General features: G+C 38.4%; 2 protein-coding genes across 2 annotated transcripts in view; both read left to right on the top strand.

Annotated features, from left to right (window-relative positions):
- Positions 1 to 24,112, top strand: part of LOC307126928 (uncharacterized protein) — a 597,805-nt gene that overhangs the window by 479,599 nt on the left and 94,094 nt on the right. The gene's annotated exons all lie outside the window — the stretch shown is intronic.
- On the top strand, positions 4,592 to 5,110 carry LOC307126353 (epidermal differentiation-specific protein-like; the record flags this gene model as incomplete). The annotated part of the gene is made up of 1 exon (XM_079816819.1): positions 4,592 to 5,110. The coding sequence occupies one exon, from the start codon at positions 4,592 to 4,594 to the stop codon at positions 5,108 to 5,110; it is 519 nt and encodes a 172-aa protein (XP_079672945.1).

Below are 24,112 nucleotides of genomic sequence, written 5' to 3'. Positions count from 1 at the left end.
ATAGAAGAGCAACTTTGACTGAAATAACCACTCGTTACAACCGAGGTATGCAGCAAAGCATTTGTGAAGCCACAACACACACAACCTTGAGGCGGATGGGCTACAACAGCAGAAGACCCCACCGGGTACCACTCATCTCCACTACAAATAGGAAAAAGAGGCTACAATTTGCACAAGCTCACCAAAATTGGACAGTTGAAGACTGGAAAAATGTCGCCTGGTCTGATGAGTCTGGATTTCTGTTGAGACATTCAGATGATAGAGTCAGAATTTGGCGTAAACAGAATGAGAACATGGATCCATCATGCCTTGTTACCACTGTGCAGGCTGGTGGTGGTGGTGTAATGGTGTGGGGGATGTTTTCTTGGCACACTTTAGGCCCCTTAGTGCCAATTGAGCATCGTTTAAATGCCACGGCCTACCTGAGCATTGTTTCTGACCATGTCCATCCCTATATGACCACCATGTACCCATCCTCTGATGGCTAGTTCCAGCAGGATAATGCACCATGTCACAAAGCTCGGATCATTTCAAATTGGTTTCTTGAATATGACAATGAGTTCTCTGTACTAAAATGGCCCCCACAGTCACCAGATCTCAACCCAATAGAGCATCTTTGGGATGTGGTGGAACGGGAGCTTCGTGCCCTGGATGTGCATCCCACAAATCTCCATCAACTGCAAGATGCAAGATTGATATCCTATCAATATGGGCCAACATTTCTAAAGAATGCTTTCAGCACCTTATTGAATCAATGCCACGTACAATTAAGGCAGTTCTGAAGGCGAAAGGGGGTCAAACACAGTATTAGTATGGTGTTCCTAATAATCCTTTAGGTGAGTGTATATTGCTTTACATCAGGAAAGGCTTCTCTCCAAACATGTGCAAGATCATGATAAATGCTCAAATCTCTAAAAACATCTGCTGATGGACTGTGAGGTTCGTCATGATTTCTGTCTTCTGTCTGATAGTCTCGCGTGTTTGTCCCATTACTCGGAGTACGCTGACTAAAAGTCAGCTAAAACACTTTACTCCATTCACTGAACTCAATTCACAAGAACGCTCTCACTCACGCCAACCAACTCCACTCTTCTCGTGCATGCACACACAGAGAGAGAGAGAAAGAGAGAGGGGGGGGGGGTGTTGTGAATTAACTTACAGCTGATTTTTGTTCCGTTGTTTTCCAGGCTATTGCCGATACGGATCAGAGCCATCTCTAAATCTACAAATTTAGTATGAATATGAGCAGTGATGGTAGCCTTTCTTATCTTGTAGATGAATAAATTACAGATGAGCAGTAATTTATCAGTTTGCAACAAGAATATGTTCATAGTTCATACTCATAAGGCATGTTCAGAATTTTATTTTGAATATTGATGAACATGAAAAATCATGAAAGATTGGTAGAAACCTCAGAGTTCAAAAGATAACATCCATTCAATTTTTTGAGAACAAAAAGGTCTGAAAATGTTTTAAATATAAAGAAAAAAGATGATATTCTCCATTTGTGATGCGGTGGTGAGCTTTAACGCACATATGTGTTCATTTTTGTTTATTAGTGGTTGAATTCAAATCAAATACTGCCAACTGTCCATACTACTTCTGAAGAGGATGCCTTCTTTAGAAAATGTAAATTATTGAAATATGTGGATTTTCTTATAGTTTTATAGTACAGTAGGTACAGCGGCCTGTCATATCTGTATGAATACTGCTCTATGTTGGGTAGTGGGATAAAGTTTCAGGAGTTGAAACCTGTCCATATGTTGAAGAACGCCTAGGGGTCACACAACACGTTTGAGCACGCTGAGGCATAAGAAGAACTCAAATGTGGTTTTACTGTAAGATGAGGTTAATGTCAACCGTTGTGATGCAATGCAGTGAAAAAAACTGATGATAATGTGGAATAGTGGCATGATGTGAAGACAACAATCCACACTGTGCAAAACATGGTCTTCCCCCGCTCATGCCTTGATATGGCCCAGTGCTTGAAGTGGAAAAAAGAAAGTGCCGGTACTCACCAGAGGGGGCGGGGCTTTGTTGGGGGCGTGGTTATGGGGGGATGGTTTAGTCAATAATTCAAGAGGGTCCGTATTTTAAAGCTCTTTCTAACTTGTTCTCAGCCTTAGAACTAACATATAGTTCTTGTAATTGTTTAACTATATCATTTGTTACAATAAGGGTTTATTTACAAAGCAAGACCATTGACGGCACCTCATTAGGCTACCATGCAGGCCATTGTTCACTTTTGTCTTTCTTTTTTCTAATCAAATAGCAACACAGTTACAAACTATAGCTGGGTCATTCCTGGTATGCGGTAACATTTTGGCTTCATAAATGTTGGAAAAAAAAGTACATTATTTTCATGTTTTTAGCATTCTAATGGTTACATGTTTAACTAGTCGGAATACATATTGGTCAAGCTCAGGGACTAAAAAAAATAATAATTATGGGTAGATTCATTGTTCAGACACGGGCCATGAAGGTGTTCCACCCTGTTAGGGACATATACATAGTTATTACAAAATGTTAATAATGTAAAGGTTAAACAATAACAAGTTTTTCTCTGATAGTATATGTCCCTTATGCAATCATGGTATTTTTTAATTCTTGAAACAATAACAAAACTATTATTGATGAATAGAATGTCTTGATTATTAAGAAGAGGTACTTTCTGTTCCCATTTTTGCCAACAGGATGGTAAATAATAAAAAAATGTGTTCAAAAACATTTATTGTATATGCTGTTAATGATACTCACCTCTTAAAATAAAACATAAGTATGCAAAACATTTAACGTTGCTGTCAAATTATTATTTAAAAATGACTCGCCTAACAGGGTGGAAGACCATAACAGTGGATGAGTTTTCCCTCATTGTCCTGCATGGTTTGCCATCAGTAATGTGTGGCACTGCACCTATATAACATGGTTTTATATGTAATATTTATATATGCATATATGTGTTTATAGAATTTGCAATATACACTAAATACGATTTATTCTATTAGAATTTCTACCCTGTTAGGTTTATAGATCTAACAGGGTGGAAAATTTTAAAATAAGTTAGCCGTAGCTCTTTGAGGGATCAACATTTAGCTAGCTAACCTTCTACAGATAAACAGAACTTTTATAACTATGTCAGATATGTTTTAACATTTTTTTGACTGGACAAACATTCTTCATAACAGAGCCTAACAGGGTGAACTTTAAGAGTAGGACAAGCAGGATAACATTTCAAAAACTAAAAAAAAGGTGAGAGGTGAAGCTTACTTAATTTTGTGCGGTTGAATTCCAGCAGGAAAAACTAATTATGTAATTTCCTGAAAATTGTCTCAATGAAATTGTGGTCTTTTTTGGAAGTCGAGAAATACATACTAACAGGGTGGAAGATGACTTCAGGGACACAGTAAATGAAGACAATTGTAAAAAAAATAACCATAGTTTCACATGATTTATATGTATAACTAGAGGTAGTTTAGCCTATTCTATAACATAATCTAAAATATTTTGAGATTTTTATCATTTCATGGTTTATAGTTATTGTGGAAGTTGATTACTTTGCACTGAGGACATGATAAAATTGAATGCATATATCAATAAAAAGGTGTGTAAAATACAAAATAGTATTTTAAATACCTATTATATCTGTTTAAGTGATAAAGAAGAACTACATTTATAATTTAAGCCATTTCTTATGTGACTCATTTTATAGAAAATATGAGTAAGTAAATCATAAAGACAGAAAAGTCACTGTATAACAGGAACGACCCAGCTACAACATGCGGCTGTTGTCATCGGTAGAAGTGGTGCCACTCTCGTCCTCGTCACCATGCTTTGTATTTTAACCATAGATTTTAAACGAGCAGCTATGGTTGCGCGTTTCACACATCCTCTCCGGACCACTTTGAGTTGTTGACACTGACAGCGGCAAAAGCGACGCATGCGCTTTTCACTTGTAAAACTCAAGGGTGTATGGGTAATGTAGTCTCTGCTCGCAAATGAGCGTACCGGTACGCTAAAAGCACGTCCTTGGCGCACGGAGAGGTGGTGGTACGCTCAAGAGCTATATTTGGAAGTGGCGGTACTGAGTACCGGCGTGTACCGGCCCACTTAAAGCACTGATATGGCCTTCAATTACTGACAACAAGTTGAATCGAGGATTATATGGAAAAACTAGAGGGGCAATAATCTCTGGGTTTTATACCATGGCTTTTGACCCTTGCAAATTATTTGGATTTTATCTTGGCTGATGAAATAGTGATGCATGTTTTCTTTGTCGATTACCTGGAAAAGGGTGTCATTAAGTTTTTTGACGAGAATTTATAAGAAATGTATATTCTTGAGAGATTGCACCTGTTTAAAGGAAAAAAGGGAGCAAGACAATGGCTTCTTATTCCTAAAGTGTCTGACATGATTTTACACGTTTCTCAGCTTCCACGCCTACTTGTACTGTCATAAACTAGTCAACACCCACTTTGGCGTATTTGGGCTTTAAAAGGCAGCTCTGCACACCAAGTAAATCACTGTTCCCAGGGAAGCTGCTTCAGAAACACTTGTCTTTTCCAGCCTCGATCTCCTCGAGTCATCATCCAAAATGAGCAAGATCATTGTTTATACCGAAGAGTCCTTCAGGGGCAGAACAGCTGAATTCAAGAAAAATGTCCACAACTTAGTAGAAAAGGGCATCAACGACGCCATCTGCTCTATTAAAGTCATTGGTGTACCATGGGTGGCGTATTATGACGTAAATTTTTCTGGAAAGTGCCGGGTGTTTGAGGAAGGAGAGTACGCCTCCCTTGAGGACAGAGGCCAGTTTTCTTCCCTCCAAATGATCATGGATGACATGGAAAGCCCAGAAATCCAGCTGTTTGAGCACACCAACTATCGAGGAAGAAGCGTGACCCTACACAGCGAGACCAATCTTCACGACATTGACTTCAGTGACCAAGCTTCTTCACACAAAGTGAAAGGTGGTGTGTGGGTGCTATACGAGCACGTCGGCCGTCAGGGTGCCCAGCTTGTTGCTGTACCTGGCAATGAAGTTCCCAACTATGTGCCACTCCGCTTCAATGATGTGGCCAGCCATGTGCGCCCGTTGCTGTCTAGGCCATAGACAACATTGCTCAAAGTGCTCTTTCTGCAGCTGAATATGAACTGGAACCCTTTTGGAAAGCATGAGGAAGGCGGTGGGGAAAGACTGATCATGACCAGAAACTTGAGTTGACTCTTGACTGCGACTGCAATAAGTCTGAAGAAACTTCATGCAATCAGACTCTACCTTATCATTTGAGGATATCTGTGTAAAGTGTTAACTTGGAAAATGTTAAATAACAAGGATGAATTTGATTAGAAAAGGTTTTAAGCTGCTGGTTGTTTGGCTTTTCATCTGTAGAGACCAGTATCAGTAAACACATGCAGTGAAAGTGTTGGAGTTGTTACAGATTTACTACAGACTATTGTATTTGTATGTATTTCCCCTGTTTGATGAGAGTGAGATACTGAAAAGGATTTTGGGTTTATATTATGCTGAGAAAGAGGCAATGAATGATGTTTTACTCTGTCAACTCAGAAAATAAAGAGTCTTAAATATCACTCTGTTTCTTTAATTCTCTCTTTTTTTACGTTTTCTTTTCATCATTGTTATGCAAAGTGACTTACAATTGAGGAATACAACAAGCGTTTCATCTAAAGAGGCAATAAACACAAGAAGTGCTATTAATACAAAGTTTCAGTCGTTGTTCGAGCTAGAATAGGGAGGGATTAAAGAGTTTCTGTCATGAATTACTCGCCTTCATGATGTTCCAAACCTGTAAGACCTTCGTTCATCTTCAGAACACAAATTAAGATATTTTTGATGAAAGTATGTTTTGTGTGACAGCTAAGCGGTTAAATAAATAAATCCATGAGCATTGGCCTTTGGGCTGCTTTGACATCTGTGTGTGTTTATTTCTAAAAGCAATTTCAAAGTTAGAAATACACTCACCCGGAACACAAATGGGATCATATTCTGTTAATAAGGTACAGAACTAAGCGTTATTCACACATTAATATGTACAGAAACAAATAAAATCACTAGTCCGTTTCAAATGAAAACCCATCAATAAATAGGGCTGATTATATAAATACTCCATCCCACGGGCAGCTTTGGGGCTCTCTGATCACTGTGTGGTTCATCTTATACTGACCTACAGGCAGAAACTGCCTGTAATAATCTGGCTAATAATAAGATGGCTGTAATAAGCAACTGAAAAAAGCACAAATGTCAGAGCATGTCAAAACTTAAAGGGCCCCAAAACTGTGCAGTCCTCGAGGGGTTAATGTTCCTCTGGTTGACTCTGCGTTTGGGACAGGTGTTCTGGTGGGTGGTGTACAAAGGTGGTTGTCCAGCAAAGATCTCTGAGGAATTCCTTCCACAGGCCTCTGTGTTTGCAGACATGTACCAGCAAGACATGGGGTCCCAACATTGGGACAGATCCCCTTTCTTGTGAGGAAGACCGAACCCGGGCAGAGGAAGATTTTGCTCATCATTACACTGAGCTGTAAATTATGACTTCACATTTAAAGAAGCCATGTTACGCCTCATAAATGTGACAAGACATTATTTATGTAGATTTCTTTAAGAATAACAGGAAGACATTTTCTAACAAAAACAAAAACAAAACTAACATTGGTAAAGCTTTAGATTAAGGCCCGGAAAGTACTGTGTAATTAAAGAGAATTTACATCATAATTTTTTGGTAATTATAGTGTAACTATAAAGTAAGTATGTGTAGGTATAAGGGAACAATATGTAATATTGGGGGAATAAAGGGGCAACTATCAGGAAAATTAACACATTATTTATACCAGCGTTTCTCAAAGTGTGGGGCGCTCCCCACTGGTGGGGAATAGAGACATGACAAGTGGGGCGCGACCAACGGGAGGAAATTTGGTCATTCTTGTCTCTATTAATTATTCATCTCTATTAATTCCTTTATTTATTGACCATACACTAAAACAAAACAGCAACACATTTAAATGCAAGCCTTAGCCTACTTAAAACAACATTAGACTGCAAAGAAAATGTCACGTGGAACCATAGGATAATGATTTAACGTTAACGTCGGCATGTTAATTGAAGCGAACACAAGCTTTAATGTGGAGAGGCGGTAGCGGGTATAAAAGGTAGCAATGGATACGTTTGTGACATTGTCACACAGCGACCCCTATGGATCTGCTTTGGGTAACGTGAGGGTTCGTGTGTAGAGGGAAAAATATGATGGCTTTACCCCCAACAGCACTGTTGTGCAAGGTGTCATTTATTTGTAGCACCGAATATATACAAAAGTCCACGAGTGAGGGTGCAAAGATATATACAGTGTAAAATTCAAATTCCTAAATTATTAAGTATCAAAGAAACAACAAACTGGAATAATAAAGAAGAAAAATATATATATAAAATATACACAAAGGGGTAACTACAATATACTCGCTTTGTCAATTTGCCTCTCAGCACCACAGTTGCTCCTGCTTGACTTGGTTAACAAGTCCTTGTGTTGAGTCTGGTCTCCCTTTTTGTAGACCAGACTCCGCCCCTTCAACGGACATACCATTAATTTGGTCATTAAAATAATCTCTTGTCCAAAAAAACTTTTCCCACATACAATAGACATTTTTAAACACAAATCCTCATATACCACAAAACAAAACAAAATCATAACAAAATAACACATTACTGACATCTTCTTAATTTGTCAGTCCCCCCCCCCCCCCCCCCCTAAACAACACACATGGTTTCACCGGACTTGCGCATCGTGCGCAGGTATGGCGCTAACAGTGACGTCATAAGCCGGCGCCGCTCAATCACTCGGCTTCGTCAGTGCCATCAGCCAGTCCTGACAAAACACTCGAGACACACTACAAACAACTCACAAAACCAACTAAACATAAACGGGACAACATGTTTGTGATGTACTATGTGTGATCGGGAAACCACTATTAGAGGGAAATGGAGCATGTAGTGTGTAAAACTGTCCATGGGCTATCAGCTGCGTGTGCACCCGCTCTGCTGACAACCAAACAGAGGGAGGGGAGAACAGCGTGGTAAGTGTGTGTGTGTGTGTGTGTGTTATATATGTGTATGTGTGTGTGCTGTGCCCAGCGGGATATCTACTTTATCACAGACATGGAATAAGAAAACTGATTCAACACCAGCAGAGAAAACCAAGACAGACAGTGGACCTAATCAACCAAAAAGCCAGCCGAAAAGAAAATATGATGAGGCATATCTTGGTCTTGGATTTACGGTTGGTGCGGTGGGGGTCGATGAGAGACCTGTGTGTGTTCTCTGCCTCAAAACATTAGCAGCAGATAGCATGAGGCCCAACAAATAAAGACAACATTTAGAGACAAAACATCCAGAGCACATTAACAAGTCAGTTGACTTCTTCCAAAGAAAACTCTCGGAATACCGTCAGCAGGAAAGTCGAATGCTTAAATCTACAGCCATTAATAGAAATGCACAAATGGCGTTTTTCAAAGTTGCGTACAGGATTACCCAGTGTAAGAAACCACATACGATAGCCGAGCAGCTCATTCTCCCCGCTGCTCAGGACAAGGCAAATGTTCACAGCGAGGCAAGGTGGCTGTCCCGAGGCAAAGTCTTGTCGCGAGTTTTTGAGCTTAGAGCGGAGATTAGGACCTTTTTGGAAGAGGAACGCATGTATGACGCTGCGGGCAAGTTCAGTGATGAACAATTTCTGATGAAACTGGCCTATCTTAGTGATGTATTTGGAAAGCTGAACGAATTCTGGAGCCACCACAGTGATCCCATGTATCAAACAGCACATCTCTACGCTGACAGAATTGTTTAAAAAATACTTTCCAAACAACAGCGTCCAGTCTGACTGGATTATCGATCCATTCAATACAGCAGGTTGGTATTTTAATTTTATTTACATACTTTTTTTATTATAGTCATATATTTTTCATTTATTCATAATGTATGTTATTTAAAAAGACTGTTGTCAAAATTCATATTCTATCTGCAGCACCTGCAGATTTCAGCGCTGCAGAAGAGGACCAATTCGTTGAGATGACGAGTGACTCCACTCTTAGGCTGAGGTTTCCAGTTCAGACACTGAGTGAATTCTGGCTTGGAGTGGAGAAAGAGTATCCACTCATTTGGCAGAGGAGTCTGACCATTCTTCTTCCCTTTGCTACATCTTATCTCTGTGAGATGGGATTTTCAGCTGTTGCTTCGCTGAAAACAAAATACAGATCTCATCTTAAGATTGAACATGACTTGAGAGTGGCAGTATCAAGCCTACAACCTCGCTTTGAAAAGATGTGTACTACAAAACAAGTTTGTTTCTAATTGTGCTAGCAATAAACAGTCTATTAATTGTATAACATCCATCCATCCATCCATCCATCTTCTTCCGCTTTATCCAGGGCTGGGTCGCGGGGGCAGCAGTCTAAGCAGAGATGCCCAGACTTCCCTCTCCCTAGACACTTCCTCCAGCTCTTCCGGGGGGACACCGAGGTGTTCCCAGGCCAGCCGGAAGACATAGTCCCTCCAGCGTGTCCTAGGTCTTCCCCGGGGCCTCCTCCCGGTGGGACGTGCCCGGAACACCTCCCTGGGAAGGCGTCCTGGAGGCATCCGAAATAGATGCCCGAGCCACCTCAGCTGGCTCCTCTCGATGTGGAGGAGCAGCGGCTCTACTCCGAGTTCCTCCCGAGTGACTGAGCTCCTCACCCTATCTCTAAGGGAGCGTCCAGCCACCCTGCGGAGAAAACTCATTTCGGCCGCCTATATCCGGGATCTTGTCCTTTCGGCAGTGTTGGGCACGTTACTTTAAAAAAGTAATTAGTTATAGTTACTAGTTACTTCTTACAAATAGTAACTGAGTTAGTAACTGAGTTACATCATTATAAAAGTAACTAATTACCAGGCAAAGTAACTAATGTGTTACTTTTTTTTTCTTCAAATATGTCAAATAACTTGGATGCCCCCAATATTAAATATGTTAAATGAATGAATTGGACACTAAATAGAATAAATTATTATTATAAAACATTGCACATTAATGTACACTATTGTAATGTTGCTGTGGGACAATGTGAGAGACACCTATCAAATTCAATATATTATTGTAAATATTATCAGTAGACCTACTATAGTGTAAATATAGTGTAAATAGTATCAGTACTTCTTTACTACTCCTCTGGTAGTGGAGCTCACGTTATCACCTGGGTTTTTAGCCACTAATGTTGTGGCTGTGATGACGTGAGGCTTCATTAGATTAGAAATAGAATTACTTGCCACCGACGTGGATAGACTCTTTCTTCCTGGGCATAAGCTGCACGTTACATAAACATATCTTACCTTTCACCTCAACGAGGGAAAAGTAGCGTTTATACTTTCAGTTTGCGAAAGCTACCTTTTTTGAAGTCGTTGGACTGTGCATATGCGTGTGCGTCATAGGTGTGTGTGTGTGAACTCAACCTATCAACCTCAACCTTGTCTCCCACCCACCAATCATCATCAGTTATGTGTACCACCCAACCCAACCCCCAACACGCATGGCTGGCGCACACACACACACACACACACACTCGTTGCAGGTCCGACTGACAGAGAGCCTGTTCGGATGAAAACCGCTTCAAGGAGCTCAATTATAGTAACGCCGCATTTTTTTCCTCAGTAACGCTAACGGCATTGTAACGGAAGAAACAGTAATTCGTTTGATTACTCGTTACTGAAAAAAGTAATTCCGTTAGTAACGCCGTTTATCTATAACGCCGTTATTCCCAACACTGCCTTTCGGTCATGACCCAAAGCTCATGACCATAGGTGAGAGTAGGAACGTAGATTGACCGGTAAATCGAGAGCTTCGCCTTACGGCTTAGCTCTTTTTTCACCACAACAGACCGGTACATCGACCGCATTACTGCAGAAGCTGCACCGATCCGTTTGTCAATCTCCCGTTCCATCCTCCCCTCACTCGTGAACAACACCCCTAGATACTTGAACTCCTCCACTTGAGGCAGGAACTCTCCACCAACCTGAAGAGGGCAAACCACCCTTTTCCGACTGAGGACCATGGCCTCGGATTTGGAGGTGCTGATCCTCATCCCAGCCGCTTCACACTCGGCTGCAAACCGTCCCATTGCATGCTGAAGGTCCTGGTTAGAAGGGGCCAACACGACAACGTCATCCGCAAAGAGCAGAGACGAAACCGCGTGGTCCCCAAACCTGACACCCTCCGGCCCCTGGCTGCGCCTAGAAATTCTGTCCATAAAAATTATGAACAGAACCGCCGACAAAGGGCAGCCCTGCCGGAGTCCAACATGCACCGGGAACAAGTCTGACTTACTGCCGGCAATGCGGACCAAACTCCTGCTTTGGTCGTACAGGGACCGGACACCCCTTAGCAAAGGACCCCGGACCCCATACTCCCCGAGCACCCTCATAACTCATACCTCATAACATAACTCAGTCAAATATAAACAGGTAATTTCCATTTAATCTAATTTATACCCTTATTTTGAAAGTCAATTTAAATTAAAAAAGCACATTCCACTAATAATATTAAATTCATCATGTGCTATAGACTAAATAATTTAGGAAACTTTACTTAATTTATTTGGGTAGATTCCACAAAAAACAACAACAACGTAAATCTTAAATATTATGTGTAATATTGTTACCATATTTTTTTAAAGTAGATAGTGTGTAATGTTTTTACAGTGTAGTTACGTGAAATTGTTATAAATTACAAAATTAATGCAAATACAAATTAATTGTGTTTAGTTATTGAGGTAAAATATGTAATTCAATTAGTTACTAACCATATTAAAAGGAAATTGCTTTGCATTGATAAAGTAATCTGGTAACACTTTATAATAACATTCAGTTGTAAGTCATTTATAAGTGGTTAGTTAATGATGAACTAATCATTTGCAAAACATTCATAAATGATTAACAAGTGATTGTTACAAACAGAGGTGACACGGATAACAGATGCAGGTGAAAGCAGAGTTTATTTGCAGAACCAGGAAGTGAGCAGATGAGGTGAGTGTCAGAGATGGCAGATCAGGTGAATGCAGATTACGATGGTGATACGATACGTTTCTTGATTGCAGATCAGCGGGACAATGGATCGAAGGAGACGAGGACCAGGAGACAAGACGAGACAAGGAGACACTCAGGAGACGAAGGAGATCAGGTAGGTATACAGGTGAGTCCGAGGAAGCAAGCATGAGTAGTAGCATGTGCAAACGATACCGGACAGTGACTGAGTGTGAGCGTGGGGCTTAAGTGCAGGTGGTGATTGCTGTGATGATGACGTGCAGGTGTGTGTGCTCAGTACCCTGGTGATTGAGATCGTTGTGGTTGTGAGAGGGTGGAGCCTGGCGTGCTTGTAACAGTGATATGCTAACATTTTATGTATGTTTTGTAAATTATGTTACAAGTCATTTACAAGTGATTGGTAAATGATTAACTAATAATTTACGAAACATGAATATGCGTTCATAAATGATTAATAAGTGAAATGTTAATTATTTTACGTATGTTTTGTAGATTCAGTTATAAGTAATTTACAATTGATTAGTTAATGATGAACTAATAATTTACAAAACATGACTATGCATTTCATAAATGTTTAATAAATTATGTTACATTTTTTGAATGTTTTGTAGATTCAGTTATAAACTATTTACAAGTTATTCGATAATGATAAACGAATCATTTAAAAAAATCATGACTATTCGATCATTAATTACTATTAAGTAATATGCTAACGATTTACAAATGTGTCGTAAGTTATCTTTAAAAAAATAGCATATCATAAAATAATCAAACAGATCCTTAGTAAATGGTTATTAAATTACTAGTTAATATATTATTAATCACTGAAATGTCAATGTACCATTATCTCAATAAACAATTGTTACACTGTAAATTCTAACAAGTTCAGTTTACTTAAAAAAAGTTTGGAAACCGATTGCCTTATTTTTGCAAAGCAAACTTAAAGGGAAAACTGAAGTTAAGATAATAATCAGCTAAAAGTAAAGAAAGCAAGCTCTTCCCAAGTAAATTAAGTAATAAATATCAAGTTAGTTTAATGTCAATTTTAGTTAACATACTCTATAATATTTACTAATCTTACTGAAGATTTAATAGTAAGATTACTTAAATAATTCCATTTAACAGCATTCAAATGTATTCTGAAAACATATTAAATACTATTATTCTCAACATGGTTTTAATCTGCCATTTTAAGCTACGTAGACTTAAAAAAATATGTGCAATCGGTTTCCACGCTTTCTTCAAGTAAAGTGAACATTTTTAGTAGTTCAACTAGCATGGAATGCACTTACCACAAGTGTGAAATTCTCAACTGTTTATTTTTTTGTAAAAAACAAACAAAACAGGTTTTACAGTAAATTTAAGAACATCACAATGCAAATATGCTTTAAAACATCAGTGTTTTTAAACACTATTGACTTCTTGGCTAGCAGCATTCTGCTCTCACGACATTTTCAAAACATGCACTGTGTGCAAACAGCAAAAATAACAAAATAGGCCTTTACAACCCTAAAATACAGACCTTTTCTTTGATTGAAATACAAACCTTTCCTTCCTTGACACAGCATGTGCCTCTGGAAAGGTTTAAAAAAACATGGCGACTGTAATAACTTATTTGTGGCCACTCGAAATTAGTGCTAATGAATATGCCTACATCTTAAACACGGCAGCTAAGGCATCCAATGCAGAAAGTATAGACACAAGTTTAGCTTAAAAGCTGATTTTTAAGGGTTTGGAGTTTGGGTTTGAGATTCTTACCTCCCAAAGACAGAAATACCTGCTGAATGAAATTTTTACAGTAAATTTAACAACATCACAATGCAAATATGCTTTAAAACAGTGTTCTTTTAAACACAGTTGACCTCTTGGCTAGCAGCATTCTGCTGTCATGACATTTTCAAAACATGCAGTGTGCAAACAAAACAGCAAAAATAACAAAATAGGCCTTTACAACCCTGAAATACAACCTTTTCTACCTTGAATAGGCTTTTACAACATTGAAATACAAACCTTTTCTACTTTGACACAGCATGTGGCTCTTGAAAGGTTTAAAAAACATGACAACTGTAACAACTTATTTGAACTAGTGGCCACTTGAAATTGGTGCAAATGAATATGCCTACATCTTAAACACGGCAGCTTGGGCATCTAATGCAGAAAGTAAGGAGACACAAGTTTAGCCTAAAAGCTGATTTTTAAGGGTTTGGAGTTTGGGTTTGAGATTCTTCCCTCCCAAAGACAGAAATACCCGCTGAATGAAATCAAATGTGTTCCTCATTGTCTTTAGGTAGTCTAAATTTAGAGCATAGATCAAAGCAAAAAGGAGACATACAGCATGTGGCAAATTTGGGACATCATCCACAACAATTGTTCCCTCCAGAACGATTGCCCTTATTGCATCCACGTTGAGGGCATTTGGACGCTTGGAAGACATTTCTTCGGGTAAAATTGTGAGCAGGCCAACATCTTCTTCACTGAAATCTGCATCTACATCCACATCCTAAGTAGAGAAGGAAAAATCTGAATTGTTTCACAAGAGACATATATAGTATCTACTGCAAAACTACAAAAATTATACCCAGAATTAATATTTTTCCTAACATGAGCTATACTCTCATGGAATAAAACAAAATGGCAATTTAAGAAAGCAGAAACACCAATAACATTACTTACAAAGCACGTCCGGAAAAATTCCTCTGGGTCATCCCCCATGAGGACTGGAAGTCCCTGAAGTACTGCGGTGCGAACACATGTTACATCAGATGGCTACGAAAAAGTAGAGACAGGTAGACACATTATTGGCCTAGGGTAACAATAATATGCAAATCATGATTCAAAGATAGCATCATAAAAGAATACCTTTGAATTAACTTGTTGCAAAATTTCATCAAGTATTCTTCCCTGGTTTCCTCCTTTTTTTCGGAAAATTTCAAACAAGCGTGCAGAGTGCGTGTCCAACGCTGCGTAGAACTGAGATCTCAGATTTTTCCCAGATATGCGATTGAATTCTGCTAAGATCTAAGCACAAACATAGAGTGGTTGTTAAAATTCAAACACACCCAAAACACCCACCCACAGGATTTTGAAGAGGAAAAGAAAACACACAGGATTTTGAAGAGGAAAAGAAAACAAACAAACCTGGCTTTCCATGAAAAGTGCTGGCCACTTCTTCAAAATCTCACAGACAGGAGGTTCAGAGTGGATGATTTCTTTCCGTCTCAAAGCAAATGTGCTGTCCATCTTCTTGCCAATCAGGCTCATGTTTAGGGGCTTCTTTTTCATTTCTTCTACAAGTTCTATTCTTGTGCATTTTTGACTTTCTTCATCTTCCCCATTAGGAAAGTTTGGCAAGAAATTTAATTCAAATCGCCTTGGTTTTTTAAAGCCTGACTTTGTTGCCACTGTTGCACCTCTCTTCGCCCCAACTGCAACATCACTACAGCCACATTTACGCAGTTTTGTCCTATAATTGGCCATTTTAAATTTCAGGCTGTTTTTCCAGCCAGCTGAGCCTGTTGGGGAGCCCTGTTCAGTCAAACAGGGATGTGCTTTGATTAGAGCTGCAGCAACTTGGGAAAAATCTTCATCTCTTGGATATGCCTTAAAGGTGTACATGGCCCCAGCAAGTGCTTCCAGTATGTCATGTTTTATGTCTCTTCCAACATTAAGAGTTGTACCATCCTTCATAAAAGCAAGGTTTCCCTGACGGAGACGGTACTCAACATTAACAGATAATTTTGGTATTTCAAAATCCTCAGGCCATTCAAGCTGTCGTTCAGCAGACAACTGGTCTGATGTATCAGAACCTGAGAGAAGTACAGTGCTAGCTTGACTTGAGGAGGGAGATGTTTGTTGAGGAATTATTTTCAGTGTTGCCCTCTCTGGCAATTCATTAATGTCACTGACATTACATAGTGCATGATTAAAGTCAGGGTCTTCAAATTGGACACTGAACGTGTATGTGAGCTGCAGCTTCTCTTGCAACACTTGTTTTAAGGCATCAACATCAGCTGGTTTTTCAGGAATGGTTACTTTTCTGATGTCACTGTCGTGCACAATAACGCGGAGGATCATCGACATGGCTAAGTGAAATTCTAAAATGGAAGAAAAAGAAGAACAGAAGTAAAAAAAACAAGCTATAATACAAAAGAATGTCATTTAGCAGCAGATGTAATACTTCAATGTAACATAGAACTGGCCTTGGATATTATAAGCAGCCAAAGGGAAGGGGTCGTTTAGTTCAGAAGGCAGAACAACTTTCAGTGAATGTAAGCTGCACAATTCATAAGAGCGCAAATGCTCAATGTACCATGCAGTCTGAGGTTTGCAGAGGAACATTATGTCAGTGTTGATCGTCAAGATTTTTTCAATCTGCATGAATTCTGGCAAACCTGAACAAGATCCAACTGAAACCACCATGTTTGGACAGTACTTAATTCCATCAATGTAAACACTGGATGCAACTAGCACAGTACTACAATTAGGACTCCTCAGCTCTAGATATTCCTGAACATTTTCAGGAAAGGCTGTGATAAGTGAACTACAGACCCTGTCCATTTGTACTATTGGCTTGAAAAAAGAACCGGCATCCATGTGATAGGCAATTGCCATTTGGTGCTTCTTGGCCAGCATTAGGGGGACATTTTTGAAATTTTGTGCATCACGGATTGCTTTCTTGAAGAATTTATGTTTCCCCTCAAATCTGATTGTCCATAAATTCCTCAATGGCCCATACATTCTGATCAGCTGAGGATAATGCTCCATGTAGTGATGCTTTGGACGCAGCACAAAGTTTGGAAACACTTCTTTAAGCAAAGCTCTGTGATCTGAGATCTTGCAATTCAAGAAATCCACAGTGTCATCAGAAAAGTGGGCAGACAAAGCCAATTCCACAATATCTTTCAACAACATTAGAATTTCCCAGGTGTGGTCATTCTCTCCCACTTCATGGCCAATCAAGAGTGGGAGGAGCCTCAAGAGGGCCCAATTCTCATGGCCGTTTCCCCCTATTGTTTGCTTACTTGTGTACGTTTTTGGAATTGGCTGTGGCTGGTCAGTCCTGTCTGAAAATTTGTATGGGAATTTTTTGATGGCATCATTTAGGGAATCCAGGGAAAAGTAATGTTTGCCAATTAAATCCTTCAAACACACCGCCATCTCTACAGGAACAACGCCCTCCAAGAGATCATGCAACAGATCTGGGGGGAAACCACAAATTACATTGAAGTGTTGCAAATTCTCACTCAATGGACAGCTACCCTTCACGCCATACTGTGCCACCAAAGTACTATCCTGTAGAACATCTTGAACATGCTGTTCGTGTGTTTCTTTTGTCCTCATTTCAAAAGAGCCGGACCTAACTTCTTTGACTTGAATGTCATCTCTTGTGGCCATGCAAAATCTACAAGGAAAATTCACTCTGAAACTCTCCTGAAAGCCTGCCAAAGAATGGGCACCCAGATTATCTGCCAGCACATGCAGAACCGATCCCTTTACACATGATCCCAACTGTTCAACATAAAACTCCCTGCTCTTCAAGACATTTCAGGTCTTCAATTAGTGGGTGAAGTACTTTTGAGTAGCCATGTTGCTTAACTACATTTGTTTTACACAGAAGAGCTAGCTGAATGGTGTGCAAAGATGATGTGTGTTTTGCAGGCAAGTTCGCAAGAACCCAGTAGATGGCACACAATTTGTGTTTTTTCCGTGATGTTCCTAGTGGATTGGCCACTTCAAAATCATCTATGTAGAGATTAAGGGATATTCTACAATCACCTTCTGCAAAAAATGAATTATCCCTATAATGGGTACCATCCCTGTAACTACTGTATCCCATTGATGTCTCACCTGCAGCCAGCACCTCATCAAGAACTTCCTGTTTATTTAGCAATTTCTGCAACATTTGAATAATTGGGACATACACATAATATTGATCATCTCCATCAATTTTGTACTGAAAAGGAATAACAACTGGAAATTCTCTCTTAAATTTTGTTGCTCTCCTATTAATTGTGGATAGAGGACCTCCTTCATTTGTACAGTGTAACAGCACATTGCTGTCAGTAACTGCCTTAACAAGCTCTTTCACAACTGTGCTTTCTACCTCACCGTAGTGCTTGACCATAGTCTGCTGTATTGTGCTATATAACAGTGGCCCTGACAATAAATTAATTTGATTCAACTGTTGGATAATTTCTTGTGTTGCACTATCAGAAATATGCAAGATTGTTTGCATTTTCAGAAAACGTGATGCCAAATTGTGTTCCAACTTTTGTTTTGTGTCATCCAAATTGTCTTGTTCCTCTGCCACATTACATTCATCTTCACTGCCTGATCTGTCAACAAGTGGATAAGCTGTATCTTCTTCTGAGTGACTAAGTTGGGTGCTTAAAACAACCCCTACTTTAAAATCTTCAAATAAGTGGTGTTGGTGTGCCTTACTTTTATGCGCATTAAATGTGGAGTACACATTAGTCTCAAATGAACAGTCTTTGAAAGGACACTGAACTTTCTCATTATTCCTCAAATGAGTACGCAAATGGGCAAAATAATCTGGTTCGCTACATGGCTCAGTTAAGTCACAAACATGGCACTTGTAAGAAACTAAAGCATGACCAGAACTACTTGATTCTACAGTTCTATCCTGGAAATTGATTTTTGATAAATGCACTTTTAATGCATTGAATGACTTAAAAGTACATGGACATTCAGTATGGAGACATGGTACTGGAACAATTCGTGAATATGTTTCATGGCTTATGCGGTAGTGTTTGAGAAGTTGTGCCCTCTTTTCTGATGTGTAAGTGCATAACTTACATTTCCACTGCATAGCAGCTCATCAACTGGTATTCTAAAAAAGGAGAAAAAAAAAGAGAAGACATCAATCAAAAGTCAAAGAACAAACAACATAATCAGATGCATAGACCAGTGTTCCTCTCCCTCTCTTTTTTTTTCAAATGGTTGGACACGTGCAAAGTAGTTAATGAGTTAAATGGAAACATCACATGCATTAGGTATTATTTTAAAACTAAGACTATTACAGTTTACGTGCTAACTTGTATTTAAATAAGTTGTTTATACAAATGTTATACTATATTTATAGTCTGTATGAGGAGGTGGGTTAATGGGTCTGCTAAATGCTAAATAATCGCTAACAAACTCGATTGAAAAACACCACAATTTTCATCTTATTGTGCTGCCAGCCTGCATATTGCCGTACTGATCATAATAAGCACGCACTATGTTTTCGAAGCAACCGGCTTGACTGGAGTTCAGCTTTTATTGTTGCGTTTTTAACGTGTCCTGTCAATTAAAAAAAAAAGTTATTTATAAAGATTTTAAAATAACTAATCTAAAAATGTAACATAGCGGTCTTTTCCATCTATTTGTAATTTGCCTGTATTGCGCGCTCTCTAGAGTGAATGCAGCCGTGTCATGCCTCGTTCGAAATTGGCGCGTCCAGCTATCCCATTGAATATGCTTAGCGTCAAATAAATCATACCATAACAAACACAACATTCAAAACGAGGTGACCCATTTGAAACGTTTTGTAGAATTGTCAGTTTCAAATTCTGTAAACATTTGCGTCAGCATAATCATGACCAATCATCAGTTTAAATTACTAGCTAACCCTGACCATCAGTACAACAAATTAACAGTAATTATTAGGCAAACGGGCAGCTGGATTTACAGATATAAAGCGGCAAATAAGCAGAAATTGCTTCAGATAATGTGCAGTGGTCAAAACGTGTTTGTTAGTTCGTAACATGGGCTATATTCAACAAAACAGAATGCAACTAACAAAAGGCAGAACATTTTATGATTATTAAGACTAGCAAACAAACAAAATCAGAAAATGAAGTTTAAATTAAAAGAGTTTACCTTGAACTTCACGAAGTAGTTGATCCTCTCTGCAAAAGCTGCATGTGGTGCTTCTGTGAGTGTGGGGGAGGGGAAATTGTGGACCAGTACGCATGCATGACAGCACGTCTTGGACATTTTGAGTAATTTTACTTAAATTACATTAGTAATGGTAACTATATTTTCAAATATTTCAGCAACAATATACAATTTTTAGTAAACTCAACATTTTGGTTAAAATCAAGTTAACCTACTAGTATTTTTATAGTAAGGAATACAATTTGATTTTACAGTGTAATCATGAACACAAATGATGATCAAACCATTAGTAAATGATGAGTATATAATTTATTGATGCATCGTTAACGTTGTAAGCTGGTCTGTTAAAACCCACAAAAATGCAATTATGCTAAAGCTATTTTTTAAGAATAAATTACTAGTTGTCAAATAAATAAACATTTTAAAATGATTTAGGGGATTGCAGTTTTAAGTTAAATCCTTTCACTCAACAGTGCAGACTTGTGTTCTGCATGGGATCTAGTGATAATGTGAACTGGTTTTACCCTCCACTGAATCTCACATCAGGTGCACGTTAAAGACTCCATGTGTGTCAGAGAAGACAGCTGTCTATACCCTCACCAGTCAGCATTTACATTAAAGTACACACTACAAAGTGTTCAACACCTTTTATAGATGATGTTGTAAACGCATGAATAAATCATTTACAAAGCTTTGTTACCCGTTACAAATGATCTGTACATGTATACAAGGCATTTACAACACTTTCTGCGTCCCCTAATCTAAAGTGTAGACTATTCATCACTTGTGAATGTCTTACACATCATCAGTAGATCTTTCTTACCCGTTACAAATTATCTGTATGTGTATAAAAGGCATTTACAACCCTTTCTGCATCCCCTGATTGCTACAACAAATGTAAGTTAATGTGAATAATGTAAAATGTGAAAATTCAATTCTGCTATTCCTCACCTGTTGCAATAGAAATGTGTAAATTTACATTTACATTTACATTTAGTCATTTAGCAGACGCTTTTATCCAAAGCGACTTACAAATGAGGACAATAGAAGCAGCTAGAGCAGTCAAGGGCAACAATATCAACAATATGCAAGTGCTGTAACAAGTGTCAGTTAATCTAGTACAGAACAGAATTTCTTTTTTTTCTTTTTTTAAATAAATTAGACAGACAGACAATGAATAGAATGATAAGTGCTATTCTTGATTGGTCAGGTGCTGCTGGAAGAGATGTGTCTTTAGGTGTTTTTTGAAAATGGCTACAGACTCGGCCGCACGAATTGCGATAGGCAGGTCATTCCACCAGGTGGGAACGGCCCAGGAAAAGCTCTGTGAGAGTGATTTCATGCCTCTCTGGTATGGCACCACAAGGCGTCGTTCACTGGCAGAACGTAAGCTCCTAGAGGGTGTGTAAGTCTGAAGTGTTTTATGATTATTTTATGATATGCTATTTTTTTAAAGATAACTTACGACATATTTGTAAATCGTTAGCATATTACTTAATAGTAATTTATGATCGTATAGTCATGATTTGTAAATGATTCGTTTATCATTATCTAATAACTTGTAAATAGTTTATAACTGAATCTACAAAACATTCAAAAAATGTAACATAATTTATTAAACATTTATGAAATGCATAGTCATGTTTTATAAATGATTAGTTCATCATTAACTAATAAATTGTAAATTACTTATAACTGAATCTACAAAACATACGTAAAATAATTAACAATTCACTTATTAATCATTTATGAACGCATAGTCATGTTTTGTAAATTATTAGTTAATCATTTACTAATCACTTGTAAATGACTTGTAACGGAATTTACAAAACATACATAAAATGTTAGCATATCACTTGATAATCATTTATGAATGTTTTGTAAATGATTAGTTCATCATTAACTAACCACTTATAAATGACTTACAACTGAACGTTATTATAAAGTGTTACCCAATTTTTTAAAATAAACTTTTCATTTCAAATAATAACGTCCGGACAGAAAGAGGCACCTTTTTTGTTTCTTTTGTTTGTTTTCCTCTTGTTCCTCTTCTTCTTTATCGTTATTTCCACTGATAATTCTTAAGAAGAATCCCAGGTCTTTTGATATTTTGTATTATTATTTATTAAAATAAAAAGTACACCAAGAAATGCTCTCATATTTACTAATCTTTTCGCATCCGATCAGCTGTAACCAGCACGTGTGTGAGTAAAGAAGCTTCCAGCTTTCATGACATTCTCGCGCAAGTTTCATCTGAAACACACAGGAGATAGTCAACAGTTTAAAAAATGTAAAATATTGTTATTTTTCTTACAAACACTTGATTCATCCATTGGGATCGTATGGATTACTGTAGTTATTGCTGTATGTGCTGTTTGATGTTTTGATGTCAAGGACGAAAAAGTAGAGGAATAAGACGAGGATAAAGCCAAGCAAGAGAAACGAATAAGAAGTGTTGTAAATCTGTTTTAAAAAACTTGTTTTTTAAATAAAGGTTTCCGAGTGATATTAGATTGTGTACGTTTTTTTTTTGTACTTACCCTGTAACTACATGAAACAAGAGGGGAACAAGAACCACTTTAATTTACAGCCCGTAGATTCATACTTACCCTGTAACTACATGGATAATTACCCCTTAATTAAAAAATACTTACAGTATAAATAATGTGTTAATTTTCCTGATAGTTACCCCTTTATTCCCCCAATATTACATATTGTTCCCTTATACCTACACGTACTTACTTTATAGTTACACTATAATTATCGAAAACAATGATGTAAATTCTCTTTACTTACGCAGTACTTTCCGGGCCGTAATCCAAAGCGTTACCCTAACATTTATTACAAATGTCTGTGAACAATAATTGTCCAGTCTAAGTGGCTACACCACCTCTCACAAATGGACCAGCTTATACTGTACAGGAAGCACAAATGCCAGCTTGAGCACCCCAGCACAGACGGGAGCTACAGCAATCACAAAAATCACAAAAAAGCAGTGAGGGATGGAGTGCTTGTCCGTATACTGACAATACTAGAAGAAATGCAAGAATATCAGAAGGTGCAGGGAAGCATGATACAATCTCTTCTGCAGAAGAGAGAACATAATAGTGCGGTTCCTGTCTTGCCTGAGGGGTCACCTTTCCATTGAATGATATGGAGTTAAAGATCTGTGAGTCTGACCTACAGAAAAACATTGTTAGTTTTCTCTTATAAAAGCAAACAGTATGGATTTCTAGAATTACCCACTGGATTTATTTAAGCCACTCTAACCTTTATACAGGTTTGAGAACCAATGTAACTTGCATTTTTCATGCATTTAGATCATGGGTCATGCTCTAATGAATGCAGGAGCATCTTCTACTTAAAACTGTTTATTTTGTTTCACAGGTAGCGGGAAGCAGAACCCTCTGATAATAAATGTGAGCAGAAAAGAAGTGGAGACAGCCCTTGGCAAATGGTTCGTCAACGCAAGGGACAGGAATGGCAACCGTGCCTCAAGAGCCCAGTGGGACCTTGAACGGAGGTCAGTACAGTCACATGTGCAAGTTGCATACTGTAATAGATCTGGGTTGAAAATATTGATTTCCTCAGAATTTAGCCCAAAACCCAGACTTCTGTCCCGTATCGCCAACCGAGAGTGAGTCAGGGTGGCGGAGGGATGCAGGAAAATGTGGAGGTAACGAGGGGTGAGTCGGCTCTATGTATACCAGTGATGCGCGGGTTGATTCAAAATGAGCGGGTGCCTGCGGTCACTCGCGGTTACGAGTCATCCAAAAATATTTTTAATGATATTCGGGTCGTGGTCTGTCGGGTCGTCAGTAAATCCTTATTTACCTTTTGAATGTTGAGCTGACGCGGGACAAAATGCTCGATTTCCCAACATGTTGAACTGAGCAATGCCATTGTACCCTTTTAATAGTCTAATTTTAAACGCATATAGCTCATTAATGTCAGTTTTATGTATTTTCTGAGAGGAGCGGGATTTTTGTTGGAAAAGTCGGGGGAGAGACACACACTTCAATTAGACTGGATAAACACATGCAGCATCTTAATTGTTAAGAAAATGAAACAAAAATAAATTAATAAATCAAGGCTTTATTACATAACACTAGGATATATCATACAGCATTCAGAAAAAGAACA

The sequence above is a fragment of the Gobio gobio genome (assembly GCF_949357685.1).
Source record: "Gobio gobio genome assembly, chromosome: 5".
NCBI lineage: Eukaryota > Metazoa > Chordata > Actinopteri > Cypriniformes > Gobionidae > Gobio > Gobio gobio.
Note: the sequence above shows the minus strand (reverse complement) of the source record. Positions and strands in the feature narration are given on the sequence as shown.